We start from the raw sequence: 27,986 nt of genomic DNA, 5'->3' as shown, positions 1-27,986 counted from the left end.
GATTAGATTTTTTTCCGCTAGGTACTTTTCGACCTGTTCGTAGACTATTTTTTCCATGACTTTCGAGATGGAGGTGAGAATAGAAACAGGGCGGTAGTTGCCTGGGTCTAATTTGCTGCCCTTTTTGTGCAGAGGGGTCACCCTCGCAATTTTGAAGTCCTTGGGGACGTGTCCCTGTTTAATGGAGAGGTTTATTATGTGTGTGATGATTGGTGTGATGGCGGCTGCTGAGTCTCTGAGGAATTTGGAGGGGATGTTGTCATGGCCAGTGGCCTTGTTAGGTTGGAGGGCGCTCAGAAATGTCCCTATGCCATAAATGTCATGTATGTTATGTATGTCATAAATGTCTATATGAATTGAAAATGGGGGACCCTGATGGAAACAAGACAAACGTCTTTCTCAGGTCTGCATCCCCTTAACAATTGTATGTATTGAGCCGTACTGTATTGTACCCATTCTGCAATCTGTTAAATAAAGTTTTCATTCATTCATTCATTCATTCATTCATTCATTCATTCAGTTTATTGAGTACCTCATCTGTTGTTACCATTTCCAGCTTGAAGTCGTCCTTGCGGACCCCTAGGTTTTTGTAGTAAGCTACTATGTGTTCTACCCCATAAAGCCCTGAGTGGGAGGGTAGTTTGTTTACCAGTGTTGTGGCTATGTTTGTGAAGAAAATGTTTAAGTAATTGGCTACATCCAGCTTGTCTGTGATGAGCGTGTTGTCCGTTTTTATGTTTATGTTTGAGAATCTGGTTTTAAGTTTTTTACTGCATCCTAGTTGATTATTGAGTAATTTCCAAAGTTCACATGGTTTGTTTTTGTTTTCCTCAGTTTTGTCATTGATGAAATTCTTTTTTGCAGTTTTGATCATGGAGTTTACGTCGTTTCTTAGTCTGTTTCTTTCTAGTTTGAGTTCAGTCACGTGGGCTTGGAGTTCACTGCTCGTGCTTTTAGTAAGCTTTGACTGACTTTTACGACTTTTTATCTAATAACCTGTCTGACTTCCTTCCATGAATGAATAATGTAAATAAAGAACATGATCATACACCAAAAATCCCCCTAAGGCGTGGCGAAATACTTACGTGACGATTTTTTTGGCCAATGGTAATTTAGACCCGTGTGCAAAGGGGCGCGACAGACGTGTGTTTTTATCTCTTGTCCCGCCCTCTGGCTGCGCCACTGGACTGATGACGCGCGTCGCGCCTGCACTTCATTGTGTTGTGTCCATGGAGCCCGACATCAGATGCTGGAGGAGGCAGCGACAGAGGATTTCGGCTCGTTTGGACACGGATTCCAGGTGGATAATATACGTTTACTTTCTGTTCATTATTGATCATAACAACAGTGTCCGTGGTTCAGCTAAACGGCTGCGACAAGCAGAGGATAATATAACGTTCGCAAGCTCAGCGGCATAGTGGTTGTTATTATTAATAACGTTAATGTAGCTCATCGTGTTAGCTAGCTATGGTCGTTATTAATGTTGGACCATCAGATTGTGAACTTGCAACACTTCTCCCATCTTTATATACAACGAGATAACTAGCCTACCCGTCCAGGTGAATTAGGGAAAGTATTTAGTTAATTAATGTAAGATTGCTATTGATTGATTGATTGAAAACTTTATTAACAGATTGCAGAATGGGTACAGTACATTACAGCTCAATACACACAATTGTTAAGGGGATGCAGACCAGAGAAAGACTTTCGTCTTGTTTACATCAGGGTCCCCCATTTTCAATTCATCATAACATATATGACATACACAACATACAGATGGACAGTACTGCTACATTGATTGATTGATTGAAAACTTTATTAACAGATTGCAGAATGGGTACAATACAGTACAGCTCAATACACACAATTGTTAAGGGGATGCAGACCAGAGAAAGACTTTCGTCTTGTTTACACCAGGGTCCCCCATTTTCAATTCATCAGGAGACATCTATACATTTATGACATACTAGGCTGTCAGTCACAATATTAGACGTGACTGACAGCAGCATCACAGCAGGCGTAACTGTTAAATGTCGTTTAGGGGGTTAAGTGACCTCACAGCAGTATATAACTAACGTTAGCCCAGTAACCTAACATGAACATAAACGTACTAGAGTTGTACCCTTCCTGATGACTTGTCGTACAGAACTTGTAAGTCGCTTTGGATAAAAGCGTCAGCTAAATGACTAAATGTACTTGTACATTAGCTGGTCTGATATTATAGGTAACTGTTTGAAAGCCTACCGTAACGTTAGCAGTACAGTGCATTTGCTGACTTCAGCATGATTTTCACTTGGCAGAGAGCACTATAGCTACATACATTGGACTTGAATGTTCTGGGACCAAAACTTTTTTTTTTTTAAATTGTGAGTAAAGGACTAGATTAGCTAGGCTAAGCTGCTCTGATTTTGGAATTCATCTGACCACTTTCCTGCAAGTGAGAACTTGTACCCGTCAGCTTGTTATTAGATAATGGTCTGACAGGATGTGCTGACATTCCTCCCTGTCAGTTTGACCTACTTTCCTACACGCTGTATCTGTATGGCCCCCACATACTGTTCTAGAGAAAACCGAAATGTATTGTATTTGTTTAATGTTTGTTTGTTTGTTTTTCAGTTGGCAGCTATGGTGCGGCACAGTGCGATGGCAGAGCTGCAGACCATCCAGCACTCTCTCCAGGTCTGAACATTTCTAACCAAATCCGTATTTCCCATAATTCTTTCCTGGTGTGTCAGAGATAAGCCCATGCTAGAAAACACCCCATCAAACTGAGTTGCATCATGACTGTCTCCATGAGTCATCAGTGTCTCCATGAGTCACACAGTATCAGTGAACGCTTTCGGGAATGTCCAGGGTCAGGGAGCCCTGTGGCGTTTCCTGTATCTTTGTGAAATGATGGGCTGTGCTGGCAGGTTGCCACGGTGAAAGATCAATCCACTCAATGATTTCAGTAATTAATTATGCAGTTAAAATAAGGCTGTCTGTTTTAGTCCAGGTGGTGGTTGTGTTGCCTAGTTAAGGATAACCAGCACTCTAATAGTTAAGCTCACAACGGGAATTTAATGATATTCATAATGATGTTCTCCTTCTGGTCCTTTCTCTCCCTTTCTACCACCTGATCTCTCTGGCTCCTCTCGCACTTTCTCTCCCCGCCCCTCCCTCACTCCCCCCCTCCCTTGCTCTCATTTCTTCTCTGTTACAGAGTAGTTCCCTGGCTGTAGGCCCTGTAGGGGAGAGCTGTGGGGGGATCCAGGAGAACGGAATAGCTGCAGAGGAGAGACAGCGCCTCTCCCAAGGCCCAGCAGGTACTGCAGTTCAGACTTGGCCAACAGTCGGAACTAGTCCAGCCCAAGGCTCAGACTTGGCTAACACTCAGGGTTTAACAGCTAGAACTAGTCCAGCCCAAGGCTCAGACTTGGCTAACACTCAGGGTTTAACAGCTAGAACTAGTCCAGCCCAAGGCTCAGACTTGGCTAACACTCAGGGTTTAACAGCTAGAACTAGTCCAGCCCAAGGCTCAGACTTGGCTAACACTCAGGGTTTAACAGCTAGAACTAGTCCAGCCCAAGGCTCAGACTTGGCTAACACTCAGGGTTTAACAGCTAGAACTAGTCCAGCCCAAGGCTCAGACTTGGCTAACACTCAGGGTTTAACAGCTAGAACTAGTCCAGCCCAAGGCTCAGACTTGGCTAACACTCGGGGTTTAACAGCTAGAACTAGTCCAGCCCAAGGCTCAGACTTGGCTAACACTCAGGGTTTAACAGCTAGAACTAGTCCAGCCCAAGGCTCAGACTTGGCTAACACTCAGGGTTTAACACTTTGAGCGCCTGTGACGCCGGGGTCCTTCTCCTCTCCCCTCCAAAGTCACACAAACGATGGCGTAGTCGAAAAAATGGTCTTGGTGTTGTTTTTATTTCCCAGCCTTCCAAGTGCAGAGGTGACATTACATAAACAAATGACTTAATCTAAATAAATAACTAAACTATACCCTACCTCTGCAGTCTTATCAGATGCGTTCCACAATAACGGCATCTGATAGACAAAACACTTACTGGGTGGCGCTTCCCTAGTTACCCACTTTGCAACCGTTATCTGGTGAAGCACCACCACAGAGACAAACAGACTAACAATACACATACGGCACTTCCCTCAGTCACCTTCAGTGTAACTGATGCAGGGCAAGGACCTCGAACCTTGGGCACGCATCCCTCATGACACCTGCACTCCTCCCCCTCCACAGGTGCCACACATAATTAATTAACACAAAACTACACAGGTGCTACACATAAAATGGATTGCCGTTTCCTACACATTATATAAAAACAACCTCCCATACCAATACATATACACAACCCAATAAATAAATATATATACACAACAAATAAATATATATACACAACACAACAACAATAAATAAATGTATGTATGAATGGATATATGAATGTATGTATAAATGCATGTATGCTTAGATTAATGGATATGTATGCATGTTTGATTATGTATGAATGTATATTATGAGTGAATGTTGTGTGTATATGTGTGTGCGTGCTTCCCCGGCGTCAGTGACAGACCCACTCTGTCACAGCGCCACGCCTGGTTTTCCGTTTTACCGGCTGAATGCCACCATCGGCGCCAATGTTAACGTTAATATCGCCTAATCTATGTTTTAAATTATGGCTATGTGTCTAATCTGCCCATCGCATTATCAAAGACTATTTTCCAGTCAGTGCTGTCAAGGCAGATTGTTTTTTTATCATGTCGTTTCCGTTTCAGAGCAGTTAGAAAAGCCCCCGTTTTGATATAAAAAACAGCTCATTCTGGAGCATTCTATGAAAATCGTCTTTTAGTGGAATATTCCACAACGTTGATATTCGTCGGCCTTTTTATGAATCGTTTTCAAATAAACGCTAGATGATCAATATTATACGTGCACGCAAGCACATTACGGCCGCGCACGGATAATCGCTCCGTTGATTTCCTCACGGACTTTTACAGTGAAACCGAAAGAAGACATTTCACAAAACAGCTTATAACTTCATCAAACTTACTCTGATTATCCTAACACTGATAACAGAGTCCTTACCTGACATCAGATGGTATCCAACTGGTATATTCCAATTCCTGATCACCATTCGAAAAAATCGATACGTGTATGGATCCAACGTGATACTGTAGATCTCCATGATCAGCGGGGATCTGAGGTTCCAGAATGAACTGTGGTAACCCCGGCTGGATCAGTGAACTGGAAAATGTGGAGTACCGGATTTCATTTTCATTGAGTCCATTCCAAAATCACGTATGTCATCTGGGAGACGACAGGGGGCGCTTTTTTCCACAGTGATCGCCGGTGCCGCTCGGCTATACTCGGGTGATGCAATAATTTTTCAGATCGCCAAAAAAAAAAAAAAAAAAAAAAATTCAGAGAAACCTCGTGAGTGGCTAGCAACCACCTATAAAAAAAACCAGAGAAATCTCGTGAGTGGCACGGAAAGTGTTAACAGCTAGAACTAGTCCTAACACTCATGGCGCAAACACACCAGCCGCGGGCAGGTGGGCGACCAGCGCTTCACTTTCGCTCCCATGTTAACGGACGTAGCTGTGCCCACTGGCCGCGCGCAGGCTGGAAGTGATCGTTTTCGCTTTGGTTGGATTCAGAGGCGTGCGCCATGCGCATTTTCACAGAAATACACTCAATATCTGCATTATTACCACACATATAGATGTTGTTCAACCAGCTAATGTGTCTGTATCTTTCCCAATACAAATAAACTATGCTACTATACTTTTTCACGAGTATAGTCACACTGATCATCATTCTAAAATGTATTCTAACATTCTTAATTAATGAGATAATAACTGGTTGTATGCAAAATGGACAATAGAACACTGGAACTGGAAATCTTTAAAACATCTTCAATCAGGGACTGACTTTGCATATAGACTAGGGCATTTAGAGCTGTTCCAATGTAAATGTGCCTTCCTCCGTGCGCTTCCGCCCGCTCTGAAGTCGGACTCGGTGTGCCCGGCCACACGCGCGTTCTCGCGCGGAACCCGTGAGTGCATGCGCCGGATTGCGTGCGGTTGTTGTGCGTGGGCTGTCAGGGTTTAACAGCTAGAACTAGTCCAGCTCAAGGCTCAGACTTGGCTAACACTCAGGGTTTAACAGCTAGAACTAGTCCAGCTCAAGGCTCAGACTTGGCTAACACTCAGGGTTTAACAGCTACATTTACATTTAGTCATTTAGCTGACGCTTTTATCCAAAGCGACTTACAAGTTCTGTGCGACAAGACAGCAAGAAGGGTATAACTCTATCAGCTGAGTAACAATGTTCATCAAAGTGTTGCGTGTTACAGTGTAGGTTAGTTTATTAGGACAAGTGCATGACATTAAGGTTAGTCGGGGTTAGATTTTTTTTTTTTTTTTTTTTTATCATTTCAGATAATGGTTGAAGAAGTGAGTCTTTAGTCGACGGCGAAAGATTGGACGGGATTCGGCTGTCCTAACTGGGATGGGTAGTTCATTCCACCATTGTGGGGCAAGGACTGAGAATAGGCGGCTTCTCTTTGATGACCCTCCGGGAGCTTGGATAGGAGTAGATCTGAGGCGGCCAGAAGACGCAGAGCGTAGGGGTCTTGAGGGTGTGTAGTTAGAGACCATTGACCGGAGGTAGGCGGGAGCGGTTCCCTTTGCCGCACGGTATGCTAGGTCGAGGGCCTTGAAGCGGATACGTGCAGCAATGGGGAGCCAGTGCAGGTCCCTAAGAAGTGGGGTGACATGGGCTGACTTCGGTAGGTTTGAGATCAGGCGGGCCGCTGCATTTTGAATGAGTTGAAGAGGCTTGGTGGCAGTGGCCGGGAGGCCAGCTAGCAGTGCGTTGCAGTAGTCGAGGCGGGAGATGACTGTTGATTGGACGAGGAGTTGGGTGGCTTCTTTTGTCAGGAAGGGGCGTATCCTTCTGACGTTGCTCAGGAGGAATCTGCAGGTTCTGGTTGTCGCTGCGATGTGAGCAGAGAAGTTCAACTGGTCGTCGAGGACAACACCAAGGTTCTTGGCGGTCGGCGACGCGGTCACAGCTGCATTCTCGACTGTGATGGAGAGGTCGGTCAGGGGGGAGGATTTGGCCGGCAGGTGGAGCAATTCTGTTTTGCTTAGGTTCAGTTTGAGGTGGTTGGTCGTCATCCAGGCGGAGATGTCGGACAGACAGGCCGAGATCCGCTCAGAGACGTGGATATCAGAGGGAGGGAAGGAGAGGAAGAGTTGAGTATCATCGGCATAACAATGATATGAGAAGCCATGAGATGTGATAATGTTACCCAGTGATTTAGTGTAGAGGGAGAAGAGAAGGGGTCCTAGGACCGAGCCCTGGGGGACACCCGTCCGGAGGGGGCGGATGGCCGACAGAGTCCCTCTCCATGACACTTGGTAGGAGCGGTCATTGAGGTATGATGTCAGCCATGTCAGCGCAGATCCAGCCACTCCCATTCCTGCGAGGGCCGCGAGGAGGATCTGATGGTTGACTGTGTCGAAGGCTGCAGATAGATCTAGGAGAATCAGGACAGAGGAGAGGCCTTTCGCTTTTGCTAAGTGAAGTGCCTCTGTGACCGCAATGAGGGCCGTTTCTGTGGAGTGGCCAGTCCGGAAGCCAGACTGATTGGGGTCTAGGAGGTCATTCTGTAAGAGATAAGCAGTAAGTTGGTTGGATACAGCACGTTCAAGTGTTTTAGAAAGGAAGGAGAGAAGAGAGACAGGGCGATAGTTGGCTATGACGGTGGGGTTCAGGGTTGGTTTTTTTATGAGGGGCGTGACTCTGGCTTGTTTTAGGGAGGTGGGGACCACCCCCGAGTTGAGTGAGGAGTTGATGGTTGCAGTTAGGAATGGGAGGATGTCCGGTGCTATGGTCTGGAGGAGTGGGGAGGGTAGCTGGTCCAGCTGGCATGTAGTCGGACGGTTCGACGTTACCAGTGTCAGGGTCTCGGCTTCTGTAATGGGAGAGAAAGATGACAGAGTGAAGGATGAGGTTCTCGATTCAGCGTTTGGAATGGGTGGGGGTTGGGAGAAGGAGCTGCGGATGTTCTCCACTTTTTCCTCAAAGAAGATCGCAAAGTCTTCGGCAGAAAAAGATGAGGGAGGAGGAGGTGGGGGGGGAGTGAGGAGGGAGGACATGGTAGCATGCAGTTTGCGAAGATTCTTGGCAGAGGCCTCGATCCTATGGTGAAAGAAAGAAGCTTTGGCATTAGTAATGGTTTTGGAGAATGTTAACAAGAGGTTGTGATATGTGTCGATGTCAGCAGTGAGGCGTGACTTTCTATACTTCCTCTCAGCCGCTCTCAGGACCTGTCTTTGTTCTCTCACTGCATCCGTCAGCCATGGACTGGGTGGGGAACGGCGGGCAGGTTTCTCAACGAGGGGACAGAGCTTGTCGAAGGAGGTTGCAAGGGCTGAGAGGAGGGTGGAGGTTGCCATCTCTGTGGGGAGAGCAGAGAAGGTGTCACTCAAAGGTAGAGCGGATATTATGTCAGAGGAGAGGGTGGAGGGGGATAGGGAGGGCAGGTTGCGTCTGAGTGAGACGGTTTGAGTTGGGGTGAAGACTTTTCGGTTAAGCATGAGAGTTAGTGAGAAGGATATGAAGGAATGGTCAGATACATGTAGGGGAGTTACCGTGGTGTTAATGATGCTGGAGTTACGGGAAAATATGAGATCCAAGGAGTTGCCTGCTTTGTGGGTGGGAGGCATGGCAGTGGGAGTCAGGTCAAATTGTTGTAGGAGGGAGACCACTGGGACCGACTGAGATGAGTCAGGCAGGTTGAAGTCGCCCAATAGAAGGAGCGGGGTACCATCTTCCGGTAAGGAGCTTAGAAGCATGTCCAGCTCATCTGTGAAGTGATCGAGGGGACCTGGAGGGCGATAGAGTGTAACAATGGTGAGATTGAAAGGATTAGAGACAGATACTGCATGATATTCGAGGGAGGAGAGTGACAGTTCTGGGAGTTGCGTTAGGTTTGTAGCCCATGAAGGAGATGTCATGAGGCCAGTGCCTCCACCCCGTCTGGAGGGTCGAGGTGTGTGAGTGAAGTTATAGTTTGTAGATAATGCTGCAGGTGTTGACGAGTTATTGGGGGTTATCCAGGTCTCAGTTAGAGCCAGGAGCTGCAGATTTAGACTATGGGCGTAGGCAGTAATGAAGTCAGCTTTCTTGACTGCTGATTGACAATTCCATAAGCCTCCCTGTACTGTGACAGGTGTATTAGTGGCTGTAGGAGGGTAGGAGAGATTAGCCGGGTTGCTAGCAAACTGGCGTGGATGGGTTGATTCTGTTCTTGAGGAGCAGATTGTGGATATAGGTATGAGGCACATTGTGGTGTCAAGAGTGGTAGGAGGAGGTTGAAGGGGCTAGGGAGGAAGCGAGATAGTAGGGAAATAGCAGAGTGGGACGGGAATATGGGATTATGGTGTACTTAGCACTGGGTGGATCGGTGGATCCCTCTGCGGTGAACTCCAGGAAAACTCCTCCTCTTTGTCCCTCTTTGTCCCTCTTCGTTTCTCGACGCTTCGCTGACGCTATGCCAGCAAGTCTTTAAATCACTATCACTAATTACTGATGAGTGACACCTGCAGCAAAAGGCCACACCTCCAGTTTCTGTCAGCTGGGTGAAACTAATTACAAACAATTTCCACAACACAATTTAGTCACACACTTCAAAATGATGTACACAGTATTCAGTTAAGATCCTACCCTCTCTGCTGTTGTCCTCAGAATGAATCCAACAGAGAAAAAGCTGGTATTTAAGCAGAAAAACTGTCACAAGTGCCCACTTAACTACATGCACAAAGGCCACACCTCCAGTTTCTGTCAGCTGGGTGAAACTAATTACAAACAATTTCCACAACACAATTTAGTCACACACTTCAAAATGATGTACACAGTATTCAGTTAAAAGAGCCTACCCTCTCTGCTGTTGTCCTCAGAACTAGTCCAGCTCAAGGCTCAGACTTGGCTAACACTCAGGGTTTAACAGCTAGAACTAGTCCAGCCCAAGGCTCAGACTTGGCTAACACTCAGGGTTTAACAGCTAGAACTAGTCCAGCTCAAGGCTCAGACTTGGCTAACACTCAGGGTTTAACAGCTAGAACTAGTCCAGCTCAAGGCTCAGACTTGGCTAACACTCAGGGTTTAACAGCTAGAACTAGTCCAGCCCAAGGCTCAGACTTGGCTAACACTCAGGGTTTAACAGCTAGAACTAGTCCAGCTCAAGGCTCAGACTTGGCTAACACTCAGGGTTTAACAGCTAGAACTAGTCCAGCTCAAGGCTCAGACTTGGCTAACACTCAGGGTTTAACAGCTAGAACTAGTCCAGCTCAAGGCTCAGACTTGGCTAACACTCAGGGTTTAACAGCTAGAACTAGTCCAGCTCAAGGCTCAGACTTGGCTAACACTCAGGGTTTAACAGCTAGAACTAGTCCAGCTCAAGGCTCAGACTTGGCTAACACTCAGGGTTTAACAGCTAGAACTAGTCCAGCTCAAGGCTCAGACTTGGCTAACACTCAGGGTTTAACAGCTAGAACTAGTCCAGCTCAAGGCTCAGACTTGGCTAACACTCAGGGTTTAACAGCTAGAACTAGTCCAGCTCAAGGCTCAGACTTGGCTAACACTCAGGGTTTAACAGCTAGAACTAGTCCAGCTCAAGGCTCAGACTTGGCTAACACTCAGGGTTTAACAGCTAGAACTAGTCCAGCTCAAGGCTCAGACTTGGCTAACACTCAGGGTTTAACAGCTAGAACTAGTCCAGCTCATACTACCAATGTTTGTACTAATTTGTAACGCATATGCTGAGCTCCTTGTACACAGATAACCCGGTTTGCCGGCTAACCACTTATTTCAAATTAACCGGATATTTATAACTGTTCATTTGGATTATATTTCTTTTATAGGGCAAATGTGTATTAAAAAAGCAGTAGAATCCCAGACGTTCAACACGTGTCCTGCACCCGGGGTGGTCCCTGCAGCATTGGGTCTGCTCACTATTTCCTTTAAATATATGCATCAACTGCAGTGAAATGTATACCCTAAACCCAGTAATTATGAAACGATTCTATAGTCTATGCAGCATACAATATTTTATTTTAATACAAAAACAACAATCAAATCAATTGGATTAATGGGGAACCTTTCACTGATCTGGTTGTGGAAGGCATATCGTGTTCATTTACGCTGGCAGGTTAACCCCACGTTGGCTTGCACTGCATTTACTGGTTCTCATTCCTGACGGACATGTTTTTGCCCAGATGTGATTGATGGGAGTAATATTCATCTACCGTTATGCTTTGCACCGGCTTGCACTCCTCATAAATCTGTCTGCCCTAATATACACATATTGAATATGATGATCCACAGATAAATCATGTTTCATAACCAGGTCTATAGAGTATGTGAAGTACGTTGTCAGTCAGTGTCTCTCACCCAGTCCTCTCTGCAGCCTGCACTGTGTTTCTGGTTCCGCAGCATGGTTTCCTTGCGTGTGCTTAGCCGAAACTCTTCTTTACAAATAGTTGTCGCACTTCATTCGCTCAGTCATAGAAGCGATTCGAACGTACGGCTGGGTGGCGCTGCGCTCGTCACCAACGCAAGAGACACCGGGTTCGAATCTGGCTGTAGGCGTTGCCTCCGGCTTGGGCCGGCCGTCATACTAACTCAATTGGCAGAGTTAGCGGGTGGAAGTCGATGGGTGGTAATCTGGACGTTGTGGACAGCGACTCCTACAGGTCGGTTGGGGGACGCCTTCACAGCAGAGACAGGAAATGGCGGCGGGTAGTGTGAGCCTCCCACACGTTACACCTCGCCAATGAGAGTCTGGTGAAAAGATGTGACAGGCTGCCTCCTCGTGTATCGGAGGGGACATATGATGCAACTAAGGCTTCTATCCTCCCTACAACCGGCCAGTGGGGGGCATATGCGAGCAACGTCAGGGTTCCCACGGTACCTGGAAAACATGAAATTTATTTTTTCATTTTCCAGGTATGGAAAAGTCATGGAAACTGAGCAAAAGTGAACACTTACATGGAAATTGAAACAGTTGTCCTGGAAAATGTTATTGGGTGATGTGTAAAATAGTAATCAAATGAAACTATTGAGCACATAATTAAGATGAGTTTATAAAAACCCTTTACATGTGAACAGCTTTTAGTGTAGATAGAAATGGATGATCCCATGTTGTAGAGCATGCTCTTGGCATCATATCTGGTATATTGGATGTTGAATTGATGCAGGCAAAAGTATAGTTTCGGATTGGTGGACTTCCGGAATAATAACCGAGAACCGTTACTCGCGATCTCAATAGAACGGTCAAATACATGCATTTCCCAGCCAACACAGGAGCCTTTACATCTACAGTGAGTAACTGTGTGGTAAACCTGGGTGTATCAACGTTAGTTAGTAACCACTAACTAGTGCAATCTTGCTAGCTAGCAGCTTACATTAGAATTGTTGAGGTCATTTTTACCTTGCTTTTAAAATACTAGAACTATGTTTGATCCCCATATGTACTATTTCACTCATTGACTTTTCCTAAAACCGTGTTATTCACCACATTTAGGAGAGTTTGTTTTGAATTTGGATTCATTAATTATGGTTAGCAAGCACATGCAGTACAATCTTGCTAGCCAACATTCAGCTTGCTAACTAACTAGCTAGTGTTGGCTAGCTTGCATTGCTAGCTAACTACCAATACATTTTCACATTAGGCTGTGACATTACTTCTATACTAGTTGACATGTCCAGTCTAGTCTTGTTCTACTTTTAACTATTTTGTGATTCATCATTTTTTTTCCGTTAAATAAATGATACTAATAATAGGAACATTTGGGGTGAGACATTTTTGAAAAATCATTGATCATGACCATTCAGATCTTCAGACTGTAGAGAGGAGGAAGAGGAGTGGAGAGGGGGAGGAGCCAGGAAGGCACAGAAGGAAAGAGGAAGGAGGAAGAGAAGAGGGGTGAAGATGAAAGAGGAGAAGAAGAGGAGGATAAGAGAGTAGAGGATGACGGAGGAAAAGGGAGAAGAGTGGAGAGGAGTTGAGAAGAGTAGGAAGAGAAGACAGGAGCAGACACGAGAGGGGAGGTGTGGAGAGAAGAGGACAGGATGAGATAGGAGAGGAGTGGAAGAGAGAACGTATATCAATCCCATTCCCAGTGCTCATGTGTCTCAAAGTTCCAGTTCAATAAATTGTTGTTCATCTACAGCAGGGGTCCCCAAACTTTTTCCTGTGAGGGCCACATAACTTTTCCCTTCTCTGGTGGGGGCCGGGGTCAGTTTGTAACAGAAAAAGTGTGACGATCGCAGGGGTGCCTAAACATAAACATTTATTGTTTTCCAGAAAGCCACACATAACCAAATATTAATAACCCTTTCCGGGATCTTCACAGAAAAAAAAGTCAGGAAATAAATAATAACACTATTAATGAAATAAATAACACTATTTATGAAATAAATATACAGTACCTACAGACCACCTAGCTCTAGCTCTGTATTTAAAAGCACAGTGCAGGACACACTCAAACTTTCAAAGGTTATCGCACCTCGGAGATGGCAGTGGACATGTATGACAGGACAAAGGCCATATGTAATGGCCTTGGGATTGAGGAACATACTACCAGTACCAGCCAAAGGAGGAAGCAGAAAAGGATGGACGAGTATGTAGTTGAGTCATCTTGTGGCACAAGCTCAGACCTCAGCTCAGGAGATCAGCTGAGACAGAGACTGTTCTATCCAGTCCTTGACAGAATGCTGCAAGAGCTTGAGAGCAGGTTCTCATGAGTTGGAGAACAACTTATGAGAGGCATACAGGCATGTTATCCAGCCTCAGACCAGTTTCTCTCAGTGGAATTGCTGCAACCCCTCGCCACACATTACAATATCCAACTACTAGGACAGAGGAGATCACAGTTGCAAAGTGTTTCCTGGCCAGGACAGGCAGAGATGCAGTCCCTACTATCCAAAGTGTATTTCCCTCCTGGATGATAATAATAATAATAATAATGCATTTGATTTATAATGCGCCTTTCAGGACACTAAAAAAAAAAGTCCACAAATCGGTGAATGAAAAATGTATAGGATCAAATGAAAACTATACTTACTAAAAATGGATGTTTAAAAGTACTAAAAACCAAAAAAAAAAAATCAAACACTAACAAACATTCAGCACCGACAATGGGGATGCTGCCAGACAATTTTTTTTTTTTTTTTTTTTTTTTTAAAGCTCCGGGGCTCTAGGGGGCCGGGCCAAATGTGGAGGCGGCCGGATCAGGCCCGCAGGCCGTAGTTTGGGGACCACTGATCTACAGCTTGTTGCATTATTTCATGCATTGATATTATCAATAAGACATAATCTCTAACGTTTTACAATGTAGACTTGACTGTCACATCTTTTAAATCAAGTAAGTAGTCAGGTGTCCTAGGGGGTTGTGTGTGTGAGGGGAGGGGGGCGCGGATGGGGGCGGAAAGCTTCAGGGGCCTATAGATCATCACTTAATATGGTACCTGGAAAATCAGGAGGTAGCATGGACATTTTTTTCAAGGCAAGCGTGGGAACCTTGAACGTTCAAGATAGGGGAGGGGAGAATTGGCACAGCGAAATTGGGATGGGAGAAAAAATAGAAAAATAGGAGGAAAAGTGGATAAAAAAAAGAAGCGATTCGAACGCTTTCATTCAAGTACAAATCACACTTCCTAACCAAGAATATTGGATATTGGATAAACATACCCTATACATACCATTAGAAAAACATGTGTAAAACACATTTTCTGTGGTATTGTTATTAACTTTGGATCTGTACTAGATAGGACTTCAGCCTATGGCCCCCTTGTGTTTCCCAGCTAATGCCTCCAAATAACTGTTCGTGTGCTGTGTGTACTCATGCACATAATGGATATTTGTCCTTTTAACTGTTGCAGACGTTGAGAAAAGCCAACCTCTGAGCATTCCAGACGCAGCCAAGAGACGGAAGAAGAAAAGGAGGACAAGAGCGACCGACAGCTTCTCAGGCAACTTTGATGGTAAAGACGTCTTATCTTTCAGACATCAATGAGAACGCAGACAAGAAGTAATCCTATATGTAGACGCTATGTGAGACACACCTGCTGCATACTTAATGAGGTTCACTGTTTCCAGACCTGTACAAGCTGACAGACGAGGTGCTGGGACAGGGTGCCTATGCAAAAGTCCAAGGATGCATAAGCCTACAGAATGGACAAGAGTTTGCTGTGAAGGTACATTTGAATCTGATATTCTAAAAGTTCAAGCATAATTTTGTCCTCGTAGAACCCTTAAGCTTTCTATCTTAGAAAATGATTAAATATTTTATATTTATTTAACCTCTTAAGCCCGAGCAGTCCGGTGGTGGACCGCAAATGACATCACGCCATAAATCCATCTCTACAGACTGTATGAATTAATGTTGAGTTTTTTTCCCCTTTTATGTAGCCAAGAGTAAATACCCTAACCCTGTCAAAACAGCAGTCAAAGTGTATATTTTCAGCAATACGTTTGTTTACCAATAGGTTAAAGTGTTATTAGTGAAATATGAGTTTTGGAAATCTAGTCGGAAACAGGCGAATATTGATGCTAGGAAATGCACGCCGCCATTTTGTTTGTAGTCATATGAGGAGAGGAGACCCAGGGCTTTCGATGGGCTTTGGAATATTGAAAAACGACACTATACCCAGCTCAAGCCAGCTCCTGTCAATCATCTGACTTGTGGATAAACTTTTTTATTTATCTTATTTTTTGGGATTATCTCCCACAAACCTAAACATTATTGGCATAAATTAGAACGCAGTTAGTTTCTCTACCTTTCTGTGAACGTCTAGCAAAAAACGGCGTTGCAATCTGATGAAAAATGGTGGAGAAATCTACATTATAAACAAGTAACTGTACTTACAGTAGATTTCATTCACGGTTTTTGCGGCACGCCTGATGATACTAAATCCAGATTGAACTCTGCCATTGGAAAGGGGAGATATGGCCCGATCCATAGATGTGCGACTTGGCTATAATAAGGTAATTTATAGGCCTGATATTCTATAATCATATTTCAAATTGCATGTGTCCGGATGGCAGAATTCAGTACTGTATCTACAAAACCTTCTGTTTAATCATCTTCCCTTTATTCATTTGCTTAGATTTTTTTGTACATGTGATCTCAAGAAGGTGCTGAACGAGCTCATGTCTGGTACATTTGAGCATGGTGTTATTCACTGTCAAAGATGGTTCATTAAAGTTTACTCAAGCCTAGTAACAGACACAATATTTCTGACACTGGGAATACATTCCCTGAGGTCCATAGATGTCCCTAGATACCAAGAACATGCAAATGGACCTTGTAGAAGTGGAGCAATCTTCAATTTACTTAGGTATGTATTTTTAGGTGGATTTTCAGAAAATAGGGCTAGGGTTTAAGAAGTTAACCTCTTAAGCCCTAGCCATATTTTCTAAAATCTTTCCTAAGATTGCTCCACTTCTACAAGGTCCATTTGAATGTTTGGTATTTAGGGACATCTATGGACCTCAGGGAATGTATTGCCCTAACCCTAACCCTCTGTTACTATGCTTGAGTATATTATAATGAATTGTAATGAAGGAGAATATAGGAGGTTCGGCTTTGACAGTGAATAACACCATGCTAACATTGGCCAGAAGTGGAAAATTCAGCACCTTCTTGAGATCAAGTGTACAAAAAAAAGCTAAGCAAATTAACAAAGGGCAGATGATTTACATGGGTTTTTGTAGATGCAGTACTGAATTTTGCCATCCGGACACATGCCATTTTAAATATGAATATAGAATATATATAAATGACCTATTATGGCCAAGTCTGGATTGGGCCAAATTTTTTCTTTCCAATGGCATAGTTAAATCTGGATTTAGTATCACCAGGCGCCCGTTACAGGGCAGCAAAGACTGTGAATGAAATCTAATGAAAGTACAGTTACTCTTGTATAATGTCCATAGCTCCACCATTTTGGCCGGATTGCGACGTGGTTCACAGAAAGGTAAAGAAACAATGTACGTTGTATTTTATGGCAATACCGTTCAGGTTTGTTCGACCCATGAGATATAATCACGAAAATCACGTCAGAAGACCGTTGTCGCCGACTGGTGTGAGCTGGGTAGTGTAGTTTTATGAAATGTCGATGTCCATCGAAAGCCCTGGGTCTCCTCTTTCTTAGGACTACAACGATTTCATGAGTGCTTCTTCTCTCATCTAAATCATCCGTTTTCCGGTGCAATGCGCAGAGATATTTATAAGCTCATATTTAGCTAATAACACTTAAAATCATTGGTAAACTAACATAGTGCTGGAAATATACACGTTGACTGCTGTTTTGATAGGGTTAGGGTGTTTTGATAGGGTAGGGTTAGGGTCGTTTGAAAAAGAAACGCAACATTACTATTATAATTATAAATTATATTATAAATATTTATCTGATGTGAAATAAATCCACAAAGGTTAAAGCTGCACTATGTAATTTTTTTTCTCACTTGTTTTGTTCAGCTTCATGGTCTAAAAAAATTGTTTGTAGCTTTTTACGTAGTTCTAATATGTAATCGAGTAAGGGCTTTTATTGGCAATTCCATTGGATTTCATGCATCCCTGATGGAGGGGTTTCCTCTTGTTCAGTCCAATTCCCTGATTCAGGGACCTGGATTAGACTAATGAAACAATATTCTTCCCATGCAAAGTAAATTATGCATCGTCTTCTATTCATCTTTTATGCAGAAGCCCGGTTCAAAGGGTTTGAAAGTATTGCACGATTCTAATTAGGACCCAGTCCAATTGTGATGACGGGGAAATCTGAACATTGCTATCTTCACATTTCTATTCAGCAGCTAACTGTGTTGTGTCTTTTATTTGGTTCAGATTATTGAGAAGAGCGCAGGACACAGTCGCAGTAGGGTGTTCCGTGAAGTAGAGACACTTTACCAGTGTCAGGGAAACAGGTTGGTCAAACACTTCAATCTAATTCTGATGTTGAATAAAAATGAACCCTTTCACTACCACACTGTGTATAGTGTTAACCTTATGTAGTGTGGTAGTGAAAGGGTTAACCTTCTGTAGTGTGGCAGTGAAAGGTTAACCTTCTGTAGTGTGGTAGTGAAATGTTAACCTTCTGTAGTGTGGCAGTGAAATGTTAACCTTCTGTAGTGTGATAGTGAAAGGTTAACCTTCAGTAGTGTGGTAGTGAAAGGGTTAACCTTCTGTAGTGTGGCAGTGAAAGGTTAACCTTCTGTAGTGTGGCAGTGAAAGGTTAACCTTCTGTAGTGTGGCAGTGAAAGGTTAACCTTCTGTAGTGTGGTAGTGAAAGGGTTAACCTTCTGTAGTGTGGCAGTGAAAGGTTAACCTTCTGTAGTGTGGTAGTGAAATGTTAACCTTCTGTAGTGTGGCAGTGAAAGGTTAACCTTCTGTAGTGTGGTAGTGAAAGATTAACAGTCTGTAGTGTGGTAGTGAAAGATTAACCTTCTGTAGTGTGGTAGTGAAAGATTAACCTTCTGTAGTGAAAGGGTTAACCTTCTGTAGTGTGATAGTGAAAGGTTAACCTTCTGTAGTGTGGTAGTGAAAGGTTAACCTTCTGTAATGTGGTAGTGAAAGGTTAACCTTCTGTAATGTGATAGTGAAAGGTTAACCTTCTGTAATGTGGTAGTGAAAGGTTAACCCTTTGTAGAAAGGGTTCATATTAATTAATATGGGGTGACAGCGGCTCAGGAGGTAGAGCAGTTGTCTGGTAATCCGGAGGTTCCCGGTTCGATTCCCACTCCTCCTGGGCAGCGCGTCGAAGTGTCCTTGAGCAAGACACTTAACCCCTAACTGCTCCTGTTGAGCAGGTTGGGTACCTTGCATGGCCTCTGCTGTCGGTGTGTGAGTGAGTGTGAGTGAATGGGTCAAATGTGAGGAACAAATTATAAAGCTCTCTATAAACGCACCATTTAATATTCCATTCCATGAGTGATCGATTCTAATCTGCAGTGATTGTCCTTCATTCAGGAACATTTTGGAATTGATCCAGTTTTTTGAAGATGACTCCTGCTTCTACCTGGTGTTTGAGAAGTTGCGTGGAGGTAAGGATGTGTGAATCAGATGGTCATGTGGTGCACGACATCTTCATCCTCAACCATGTAGATGTGCATAGCGGTTATTTTAAGAGCCGGCTATCCGCTGTCATTAACTGGTCATTGACGTTTTTTGGGGGGGTTCTGCTGTGCCACAATCTGCCCATTTCACTTTCTAATTCTCTCTCTCTCGACGCAACGATACAAATCTATCTAACGTTACCAGGCGACATCCTACAACATGGGCTGTACACACAGTGATCAGGAGTTAACACTGCTGCTCATCATCGCATAACACTGCTTTCTAATGCATGATGTTAGCTAACTATAAAAATATAGCATGCCTGCACGATAACTGTAATTTACTCACCATTAGTAGCAACACCTTTTTTTTTAATCTACTTTTTCTCCTCTTTTTCAAAAATGTTCTCCCATCCCAATTTCGCGGTGCCAATTCTCCCCTCCCCTGTCTTGAACGTTGCTCGCATATGCCCCCCACTGGCCGGTTGTAGGGAGGATAGAAGCCTTGCATCACGTGTCCCCTCCGATACACGAGGAGGCAGCCTGTCGCATCTTTTCACCTGCCAGCGCGGACTCTCATTGGTGAGGTGTAACGTGTGGGAGGCTCACACTACCCCTGCCATTTCCTGTCTCTGCTGAATCTGAATTTAACTGGATATCTATGTATATCACTAATCCAAGTACCTCTCTTATGTTAAAGGAACACGCCAACTCTTTGCGAAATTAGCTTATTTGCCATCTACCCTGGATTTAGAAAAGCGGATACATACCCTTTTCTTCTCTGTGCATGCATTAGGCTTAGGGAACAGCCACACCGCTAGCCTAGCTTAGCGTCACTGGAAGTAGGTTCCTCCATGTAGCCTAGTTCCCAACAGTCACGAAATACACTCCAAATACAGTGTATATATCTCCTTCGAAAAACGAAAATGTCAATTTTGTTCTCCACGTGGTAAATACACAGGTCACAACATGTTTTACAGGAAAGTTTTGGAGTGTATTTCGTGACTGTTGGGAACTAGGCTACACTGGCACACCTACTTCCAGTGAATGACGCTAAGCTAGGCTAACGGTGCGGCGGTTCCCTAAGCCTAATGCGTGTTCCTTTAACATTGTCATTATGATTAATTATACATTGTTACCAATTGAGGCCTGTGGTGTTTTAGAGTTCTTCTCTGTTCCTTTGCCTTCAGGATCCATCCTAACTCACATTCAGAACCGTAAGCACTTTGACGAGCTGGAGGCCAGTCGGGTGGTCCGGGACATCGCTCAGGCCCTCGACTTTCTCCACACAAAAGGCAAGTTGCAGTGCAGACGGCAGACCTCCGCAGTGTCCAGCCAGAACCACTCCAGCTTTCACTTCACTTACTTTACGTCACTTTACTCACCGTCACGTGTGTTCTCTTCCCGCAGGCATCGCCCACAGAGACCTCAAGCCGGAGAACATCCTCTGTGAATTCACCGACCAGGTGAGACCCGTTTCTTTTGAACCCTTTCACTGCCACACGACAGCCGGTTAACCCTTTCAACTGTGACAATACAGAAGGTTAGCCCTTTACTATCACACAACCGATGGCGATGCTCCATCATTAGCATTCGCGGAGCTAATGATGGAGCATCGCCGTCGGTTGTGTGATAGTAAAGGGTTAACCTTCTGTCGTGTGGCAGTGAAAGGGTTAAATACAGCAACATTTCCATATTTCAGGTTTTGTTTTATTTGTCACATATAAGGTACATGTACTGTATATTATAGTGAAATGCTTGGTTCTGTATGACCCTCCTAAAATGGTGCTTCATACAGTAAAAGACCAAACAATATACAAAATATACAAAACTAAAATGTGCAAAGATTAGGTAGAAGAGGTAGTGTGCAAATGTGTAAGAATAAATAGATACAAAATACGGTGTGATGTTTAAAAAGTGTATAAGGTGAATGTTTAAAGTGGATGTAGAACGGATGAGTCGATGTTCCATTGAGTCCACATTGAGCACATAAAGTGTGTCGAGCGGAGAATGACATTGTAGTTGTTCCTCCTCCTCCCGCTTCCTGCCCAGGTGTCGCCGGTAAAGATCTGTGACTTTGACCTGGGCAGCGGCGTGAAGCTCAGCAGCGCCTGTACGCCCATCACCACGCCGGAGCTCACCACGCCGGTAAAGCAGCACCCGTCTGCTCCTGAACTCTGACCACACAGGAAACCCATTTCTATGAGCACAATGGAAGCGGGTCATGTGATATGGAAAAAATTATTATCACTATACATACACAAGGATCTTTTTTGGATAACAATATGTCTGTCTCCCCATATCTGCTCTGCTTTGGAACATCACATGCTGGATCATGTGCCAGGTTGCTGTTCATCATATTGAACTGTGGGACGATATGAAGAGTGATGCGGGATTAGAATGAATCTGTACTTTTCAATGATCGTGCTAAATATTTCTGAAATTTGTGAGAAATCTGACTTTATATTTAATTTGTATCATTAACCCTTTCGCTACCACACTACAGAAGGTTAACCTTTCACTACCACACTGCAGAAGGTTAACCCTTTCACTACCACACTACAGAAGGTTAACACTTTCGCTACCGCACTACAGAAGGTTAACCCTTTCGCTACCACACTACAGAAGGTTAACCCTTTCGCTACCACACTACAGAAGGTTAACCCTTTCGCTACCACACTACAGAAGGTTAACCCTTTCGCTACCACACTACAGAAGGTTAACCTTTTCACTACCACACTACAGAGGGTTAACCTTTCACTACCACACTACAGAAGGTTAACCATTTTTACTACCACACTACAGAAGGTTAACCCTTTCACTACCACACTACAGAGGGTTAACCTTTCACTACCACACTACAGAAGGTTAACCATTTCACTACCACACTACAGAAGGTTAACCCTTTCACTACCACACTACAGAGGGTTAACCTTTCACTACCACACTACAGAAGGTTAACCTTTCACTACCACACTAAAGAAGGTTAACCCTTTCACTACCACACTACAGAAGGTTAACCTTTCACTACCACACTACAGAAGGTTAACCCTTCACTACCACACTACAGAAGGTTAACCATTTCACTACCACACTACAGAAGGTTAACCCTTTCACTACCACACTACAGAGGGTTAACCTTTCACTACCACACTACAGAAGGTTAACCATTTCACTACCACACTACAGAAGGTTAACCTTGGTAGTGAAAGGGTTAATCTGTAGTGTGGTAGTGAAAGGGTTAATTTGGATGACAAAATTGTGTATCACTTTAACTATATATATGAACTATGATAACGTTAACACACAGGTATACAATAAAGGTTTTCATCACATGATGGCCTCCTTGTTGTCTCCAGTGCGGCTCAGCGGAGTACATGGCCCCCGAGGTGGTGGAGGTGTTCACCGACGAGGCCTCGTTCTACGACAAGCGCTGTGACCTGTGGAGCATGGGGGTCATCCTCTACATCCTGCTGAGCGGCAGCCCCCCCTTCACGGGCCACTGCGGCAGCGACTGTGGCTGGGACCGGGGCGAGACCTGCAGAACCTGCCAGGTAACATGGTCCTTTATTGATCCCCTTCGGGGAAATTCAGCATGGGGGAGGGGGGGGGGGTACAGGTAGTAAGAAAGCAGTGTAAACAATATAATTAATCAATATAATTAACTCTGGACATGTGCATATGGGCAACGAGCTGCGAGATGAGGGTATGTATGCCCTCTCAGTTATATTTGCCCTACAATAAATAGTTACAATATATAATCTAATAATCCAATAATCTAAATCTAGTCTAATATATAATCTAAAAAACGGCATTCTAAAATGCTAAGGCGCTGCGGTCTCGTCTCACACTCTCCTTCTGTGACACGCGTCCAGGTGGCGTGAATGCCGCCTACAACGGAACTGTACAGAACTGCGTTTCCGCAGTTGCTCTGATTGGCCACTGACCCCACGTGACCCTACCCTATTACACGCCCCCTTATCGACGCGCGTTATGCGACGCTGCACGGCTCTTTCGCTCGCAGAACAGCTGTTTCCGTATTTATAATATTGGCAACGCTGCGCTGTGAAGCACCTCTGTATTAAATGCCGACTCATCAATCAATCAATAACAACATTAACGATAACGCCGCACTCCAATAGTCTCGCGTCTATCTGCTAACGTATTTCTAATATTGGAAACGCAGCGCTGTGAAGAACCTCTACTGTCTTTAACTATGAACAAACACAACACTCTAACTTACCAACAGTCAATTAACGACTGATGGCTGTTTGTTGTAGAGGGCGCGGTGGCAGACTTTGTCCGATACAGAATGCAGGAAATTAAGTCTATGTAACAAAAGAAATCCTGATTATACGTGCCCCATGTAAAATATCTAAACAACTAGGGATGCTCGATATTGGCTTTTTTACCGATACCGATATTCCGATATTGTCCAACTCTTAATTTCCGATACCGATATCAACCGATACCGATATATGCAGGGTTTCCCCCCAAAAAAACTGAATAATTTCAGGTAACTAATAATTTCACTGGATGCATTCAAAAGGCTTTCTAAATGTAAGCATTATCTGTGCAAAATATGATCATTAAAAAAGTAAAAATTAACATTACATATCTCTTGTTGTTGAATTAAACCAACATGCATACTTTTGACAATAAATAAAATAAGAATTGGTTCTTACTTGCTTGCCTGGGTAAATAAAGGTTAAATAAATGTAAAAAAAATTAATTAAAATATTTTTTTTTTTTTTTTTTTTTTTTCGATACCGATATTTTCCGATATCACATTTTACTGCCGATATCGACCGATAATATCGGTCGGCCGATAATATCGGACATCCCTATAAACAACCATTAAGCAGTGTTGGGCAAGTTACTCAGGAAGTATAGGAGTATTTTGTTTTTAGCGCCTTTGAGGTTGAGCGCACATGGAGGGCAGCTGTGCGTGTAACAGCTGTTCTGCGAGCGAAAGAGGGGTGCAGCGTCGCATAACGTGCATCGATAAGGGGGCGTGTAATAGGGTAGGGTCACGTGGGGTCAGTGACCAATCAGAGCAACTGCAGAAACGCAGTTCTGTACAGTTCCGTTGTAGGCGGCGTTCACGCAGGTGAACATCTGCAGACGTGTTCATTACAGAATGGTTGTTTTTTTCCCTCCTACAGAGTCACCTGTTTGAGAGCATCCAGGAGGGGAAGTATGAGTTTCCAGAGAAGGACTGGGCTCGCGTCTCAGACGGGGCCAAGGACCTCGTGTCTAAGCTGCTGGTCCGGGACGCTACTCTGCGTCTAAGCGCTGCTCAAGTCCTCAAGCACCCATGGGTGCAGGGGGTGAGTGTCATTACCTGTATGTTTGTACTTGTTACTTGAAGACCTACTCTGTCCTTCATCACTGCTATATATACAGCATCAGGAATAAAAATTACTTTTATTCACCTCTTAACATAGGACGATTTGCCCACCAGCACTTTGGCGACCACTAGTGGCTCGGGTGTGCATATTTTGTAATACAGTATATATCGAATTGAAGGCCCATTTGTTGCCTGTCGATAGCCCTTTCAGGTGACAAAATCCGTTCAGCGGTTCTCGGGTTACATGCCGGTATTTGAGGCTTGTGCAAAGTACACGGTATTGCGCAAAATACCACTCCCGAGTCCCGACTCTTGGGGCTCTAGTTCCGTCAATCATTTGGCGATCTCGAAAATGATTGTGGAGGGTTGTTTGTAGCCAATGAGTGTGGCTTTCCAATGATACCCCACCGGGATGTATGAATTGGGGATCTAGGTGAAAAACTAACAAGCGAAAACAGGAAGACAAAAACAGCTGAATGAATTGAAGTCTATGAGAAAACTGAGTTTTTCTTTTGTACACAATTTACCAAAATCACTCCTAATCACTCATTTCTGAATGGATCTTTATGATGGATCCCGGGAGTTTTTAAGCCATACCACCTTCTGGGGAAATACTACCTCTGGACTACTACTAACTACAGAAAAACTTGAGTAACAAGTTTTCTACAACTCAAGTTCAGACCTATGTTACTCTATTTCATTAGCACTAAAAGTGATCTTTCTTTATTGTATCATAAACTTCAGAATGTTATCTTTCAAAAGAGACCAGGCTCATGCATGTGCTATAAGTATAAAGTATAGTATTTTGGTTTGCAAAAAAAAGTATGCAGTCCTCAAAAACGAAAACTAAAATGGCCACTTTTGGGCGGCGCAGGTAAAATGAATTTATGTTATTTTGATGGAATCTTTTTTTCTTTTCTTAGAATGCTCCAGAGAGAGGTCTTCCAACACCACACGTTCTGCAGAGGTAAGTCGGACTGCTTTAAAAAGATAAGGGTGATGACTTGTCGTACAGAACTTGTAAGTCGCTTTGGATAAAAGCGTCCGCTAAATGACTAAATGTAAATGTCATGTCATGTAATTTTCTTTTCTTTGCTATTTATTGCTTTATGAAGTGACAGTGATCGCTGTCATGAAGTAGTTATGGTAAAAACTCTGATCCTGATGTTCATTACAATGATGAATTATACCGACCAGAACACACAGCTCTGTGACTTGTTTTAACTTGATGAATTATACCGACCAGAACAAACAGCTCTGTGACTTGTTTTAACTTGATGAATTATACCGACCAGAACAAACAGTACTGTGACTTGTTTTAACTTGATGAATTATACCGACCAGAACAAACAGTACTGTGACTTGTTTTAACTTGATGAATTATACCGACCAGAACAAACAGTACTGTGACTTGTTTTAACTTGATGAATTATACCGACCAGAACAAACAGTACTGTGACTTGTTTTAACTTGATGAATTATACCGACCAGAACAAACAGTACAGCTCTGTGACTTGTTTTAACTTGATGAATTATACCGACCAGAACAAACAGTACAGCTCTGTGACTTGTTTTAACTTGATGAATTATACCGACCAGAACTAATCGTACGTCTCTCTCCTGGGTAAAAGAGACGTTGCCCAGTGTCTCACACACCGTCTGCTGTCTGCACACAGGAACAGCAGCACCAAAGACCTCACGCAGTTTGCAGCGGACGCCATCGCCTTTAACCGCCAGCTGTCGCAGCACGACGAGGAACAGGACGACGTGGGCGCCGTCGTGTGCTCCATGAGGCTGTCTCCGCCCTCCAACTCCAGACTGGCACGCCGGCGGGCACAATCCAACGCCCTACGCACAAGGGACTTCATGCCCGACGCATTGGACTTCCTGCCCGACGCATTGGACTTCCTGCCCGCCGCGGGGGACTTCATGCCCGCTGCAGAGAACCTATCATTCTGATTGGCCCCAGGACGGAACCTTGGGGGACACCAGCAGTCCTCCCGGTGCTAAAGGCTGGTATGAACATTCTACCCAACCTACAATTCCACTGGTTTAATCCGTCTCACTCTCCATAGGATATTCTTTTATAACGCCTTCATTAAGTACTAAGAGATGCAAGTTGGCTCTGAATGACGGCCAGGATAGACGATTACTATCGGAAATGAACAAAGGCTGCTGTGGCATGACTCCTGTGTAGTTTCCCATGTTCTATTCCTATTGTTAAAGCTCTTGTCGTGGACAATAAACTCATCGTATAGAAACATTCACTAAAGAGCACTAGGGGAACATGTCCTCTTTGACAGCCACTCCGACCAACTTAGTTGGATCCACTCCCGATCTGTCCTGTTTGGTTTTTAGCAACCTAAATGTACAATTCACGATTAGACTATTCATTCCACTGGACTGGTAACATATTAAGAACCTACTACAGCAGGGGTGGCCAACCCGCGGCTCGCGAGCCGCATGCGGCTCTTTGCCCGTCAATGTGCGGCTCTTCCATCCATAAAAAAAAATTAAAAAAAACCCTGTGAGGCCCAAATTAAAAAGAAATTAGCAACTTCAGAGGCCAGAGGGTGGGACATATAAACACATTTACTATCAAATAGCATTGTGAGGCTGAACAACAGGACCAATTGACTATACATGTGCTTAAAGGGGAACTATCTTATAAATGGCTTTTTTCAGTGTTTACCATTGTTTCTTAGCTATGTGGACTTATATTAATAGGATATATGTCTCTAATTCTCATATTGGCGAATTCTTCCAATTCTCCTCTCACAATATTCACCCTCACTGAACTGAGTCATCTGAAAATGTGCATATCTGTGATGTCAGAGATTTCTCAGCTGCATAATAATGTGGCAGTTGATGTGGCAGTTGGCACCAGGCCACACAGTGGTTGGAGCCCAGCCTCAAAACGGCTTAAGATCTTGAGGTAGAAAAATGCGGTTTTTAGTACTTGATTAGAAATACAAAACAATGCATTTTTTTTGAAAAAAACCTAGGTGTTCCATAGACTCACAGGAATTGTGTAAAAGTGCCCAAATAGTGAAAGAAATAGTAAAATAGTTCCCCTTTAAAAAATTTTAAATAAACATTGTTTTTTTAAATGGCTAAAAGTGATTTTGTAATTTTGCAACCGTGGGTCTCACAGGGTACTTTTAACCCTGTGAGGCCCAAATAAAAAAGACATTAGCAACTTCAGAGGCCAGAGGGTGAGACCTATAAACACATGAAGGGTGCCGTGACTGAAAAAAAAGGTTGAGAAACGCTGGTATATGGTGTGGCTCTTTGTGGTACCACAGTCATTTTTTTGTGGCTCTTAGTCTCTGACTGGTTGGCCACCCCTGTACTACAGTATAAAGTTAATAGTAAAGACATGATATTATCAGGTTGTAGTAGCTTCATATCAACATGTCTTAATGTAAAAGTTTTTTTTTAGATAATTTGAAACATTTTATTTGTATTGTTGCAACTGTGAAATGGTTTCTGTATTTCAACAGTGTAGTGAA

The 27,986-nt window shown here is 43.7% G+C and overlaps 1 protein-coding gene across 1 annotated transcript; it reads left to right on the top strand.

Moving 5' to 3' along the window:
• Positions 1 to 1,236: 1,236 nt before the first annotated feature.
• mknk1 (MAPK interacting serine/threonine kinase 1) lies at positions 1,237 to 27,124 on the top strand. The gene is made up of 14 exons (XM_084310477.1): positions 1,237 to 1,300; positions 2,617 to 2,679; positions 3,203 to 3,305; positions 14,951 to 15,052; positions 15,168 to 15,265; positions 17,917 to 17,996; positions 19,039 to 19,112; positions 20,315 to 20,419; positions 20,535 to 20,590; positions 21,177 to 21,272; positions 22,484 to 22,678; positions 24,290 to 24,454; positions 25,398 to 25,441; positions 26,151 to 27,124. The coding sequence occupies exons 1-14, from the start codon at positions 1,247 to 1,249 to the stop codon at positions 26,431 to 26,433; spliced, it is 1,518 nt and encodes a 505-aa protein (XP_084166603.1). The 5' UTR covers positions 1,237 to 1,246; the 3' UTR covers positions 26,434 to 27,124.
• Positions 27,125 to 27,986: the final 862 nt, after the last annotated feature.

The sequence above is a fragment of the Notolepis coatsorum genome (genome assembly GCF_963971535.1).
Source record: "Notolepis coatsorum genome assembly, chromosome: 3".
NCBI classification, from domain to species: Eukaryota; Metazoa; Chordata; class Actinopteri; order Aulopiformes; family Paralepididae; genus Notolepis; species Notolepis coatsorum.
This window is presented reverse-complemented; position numbering and strand designations above follow the sequence as displayed.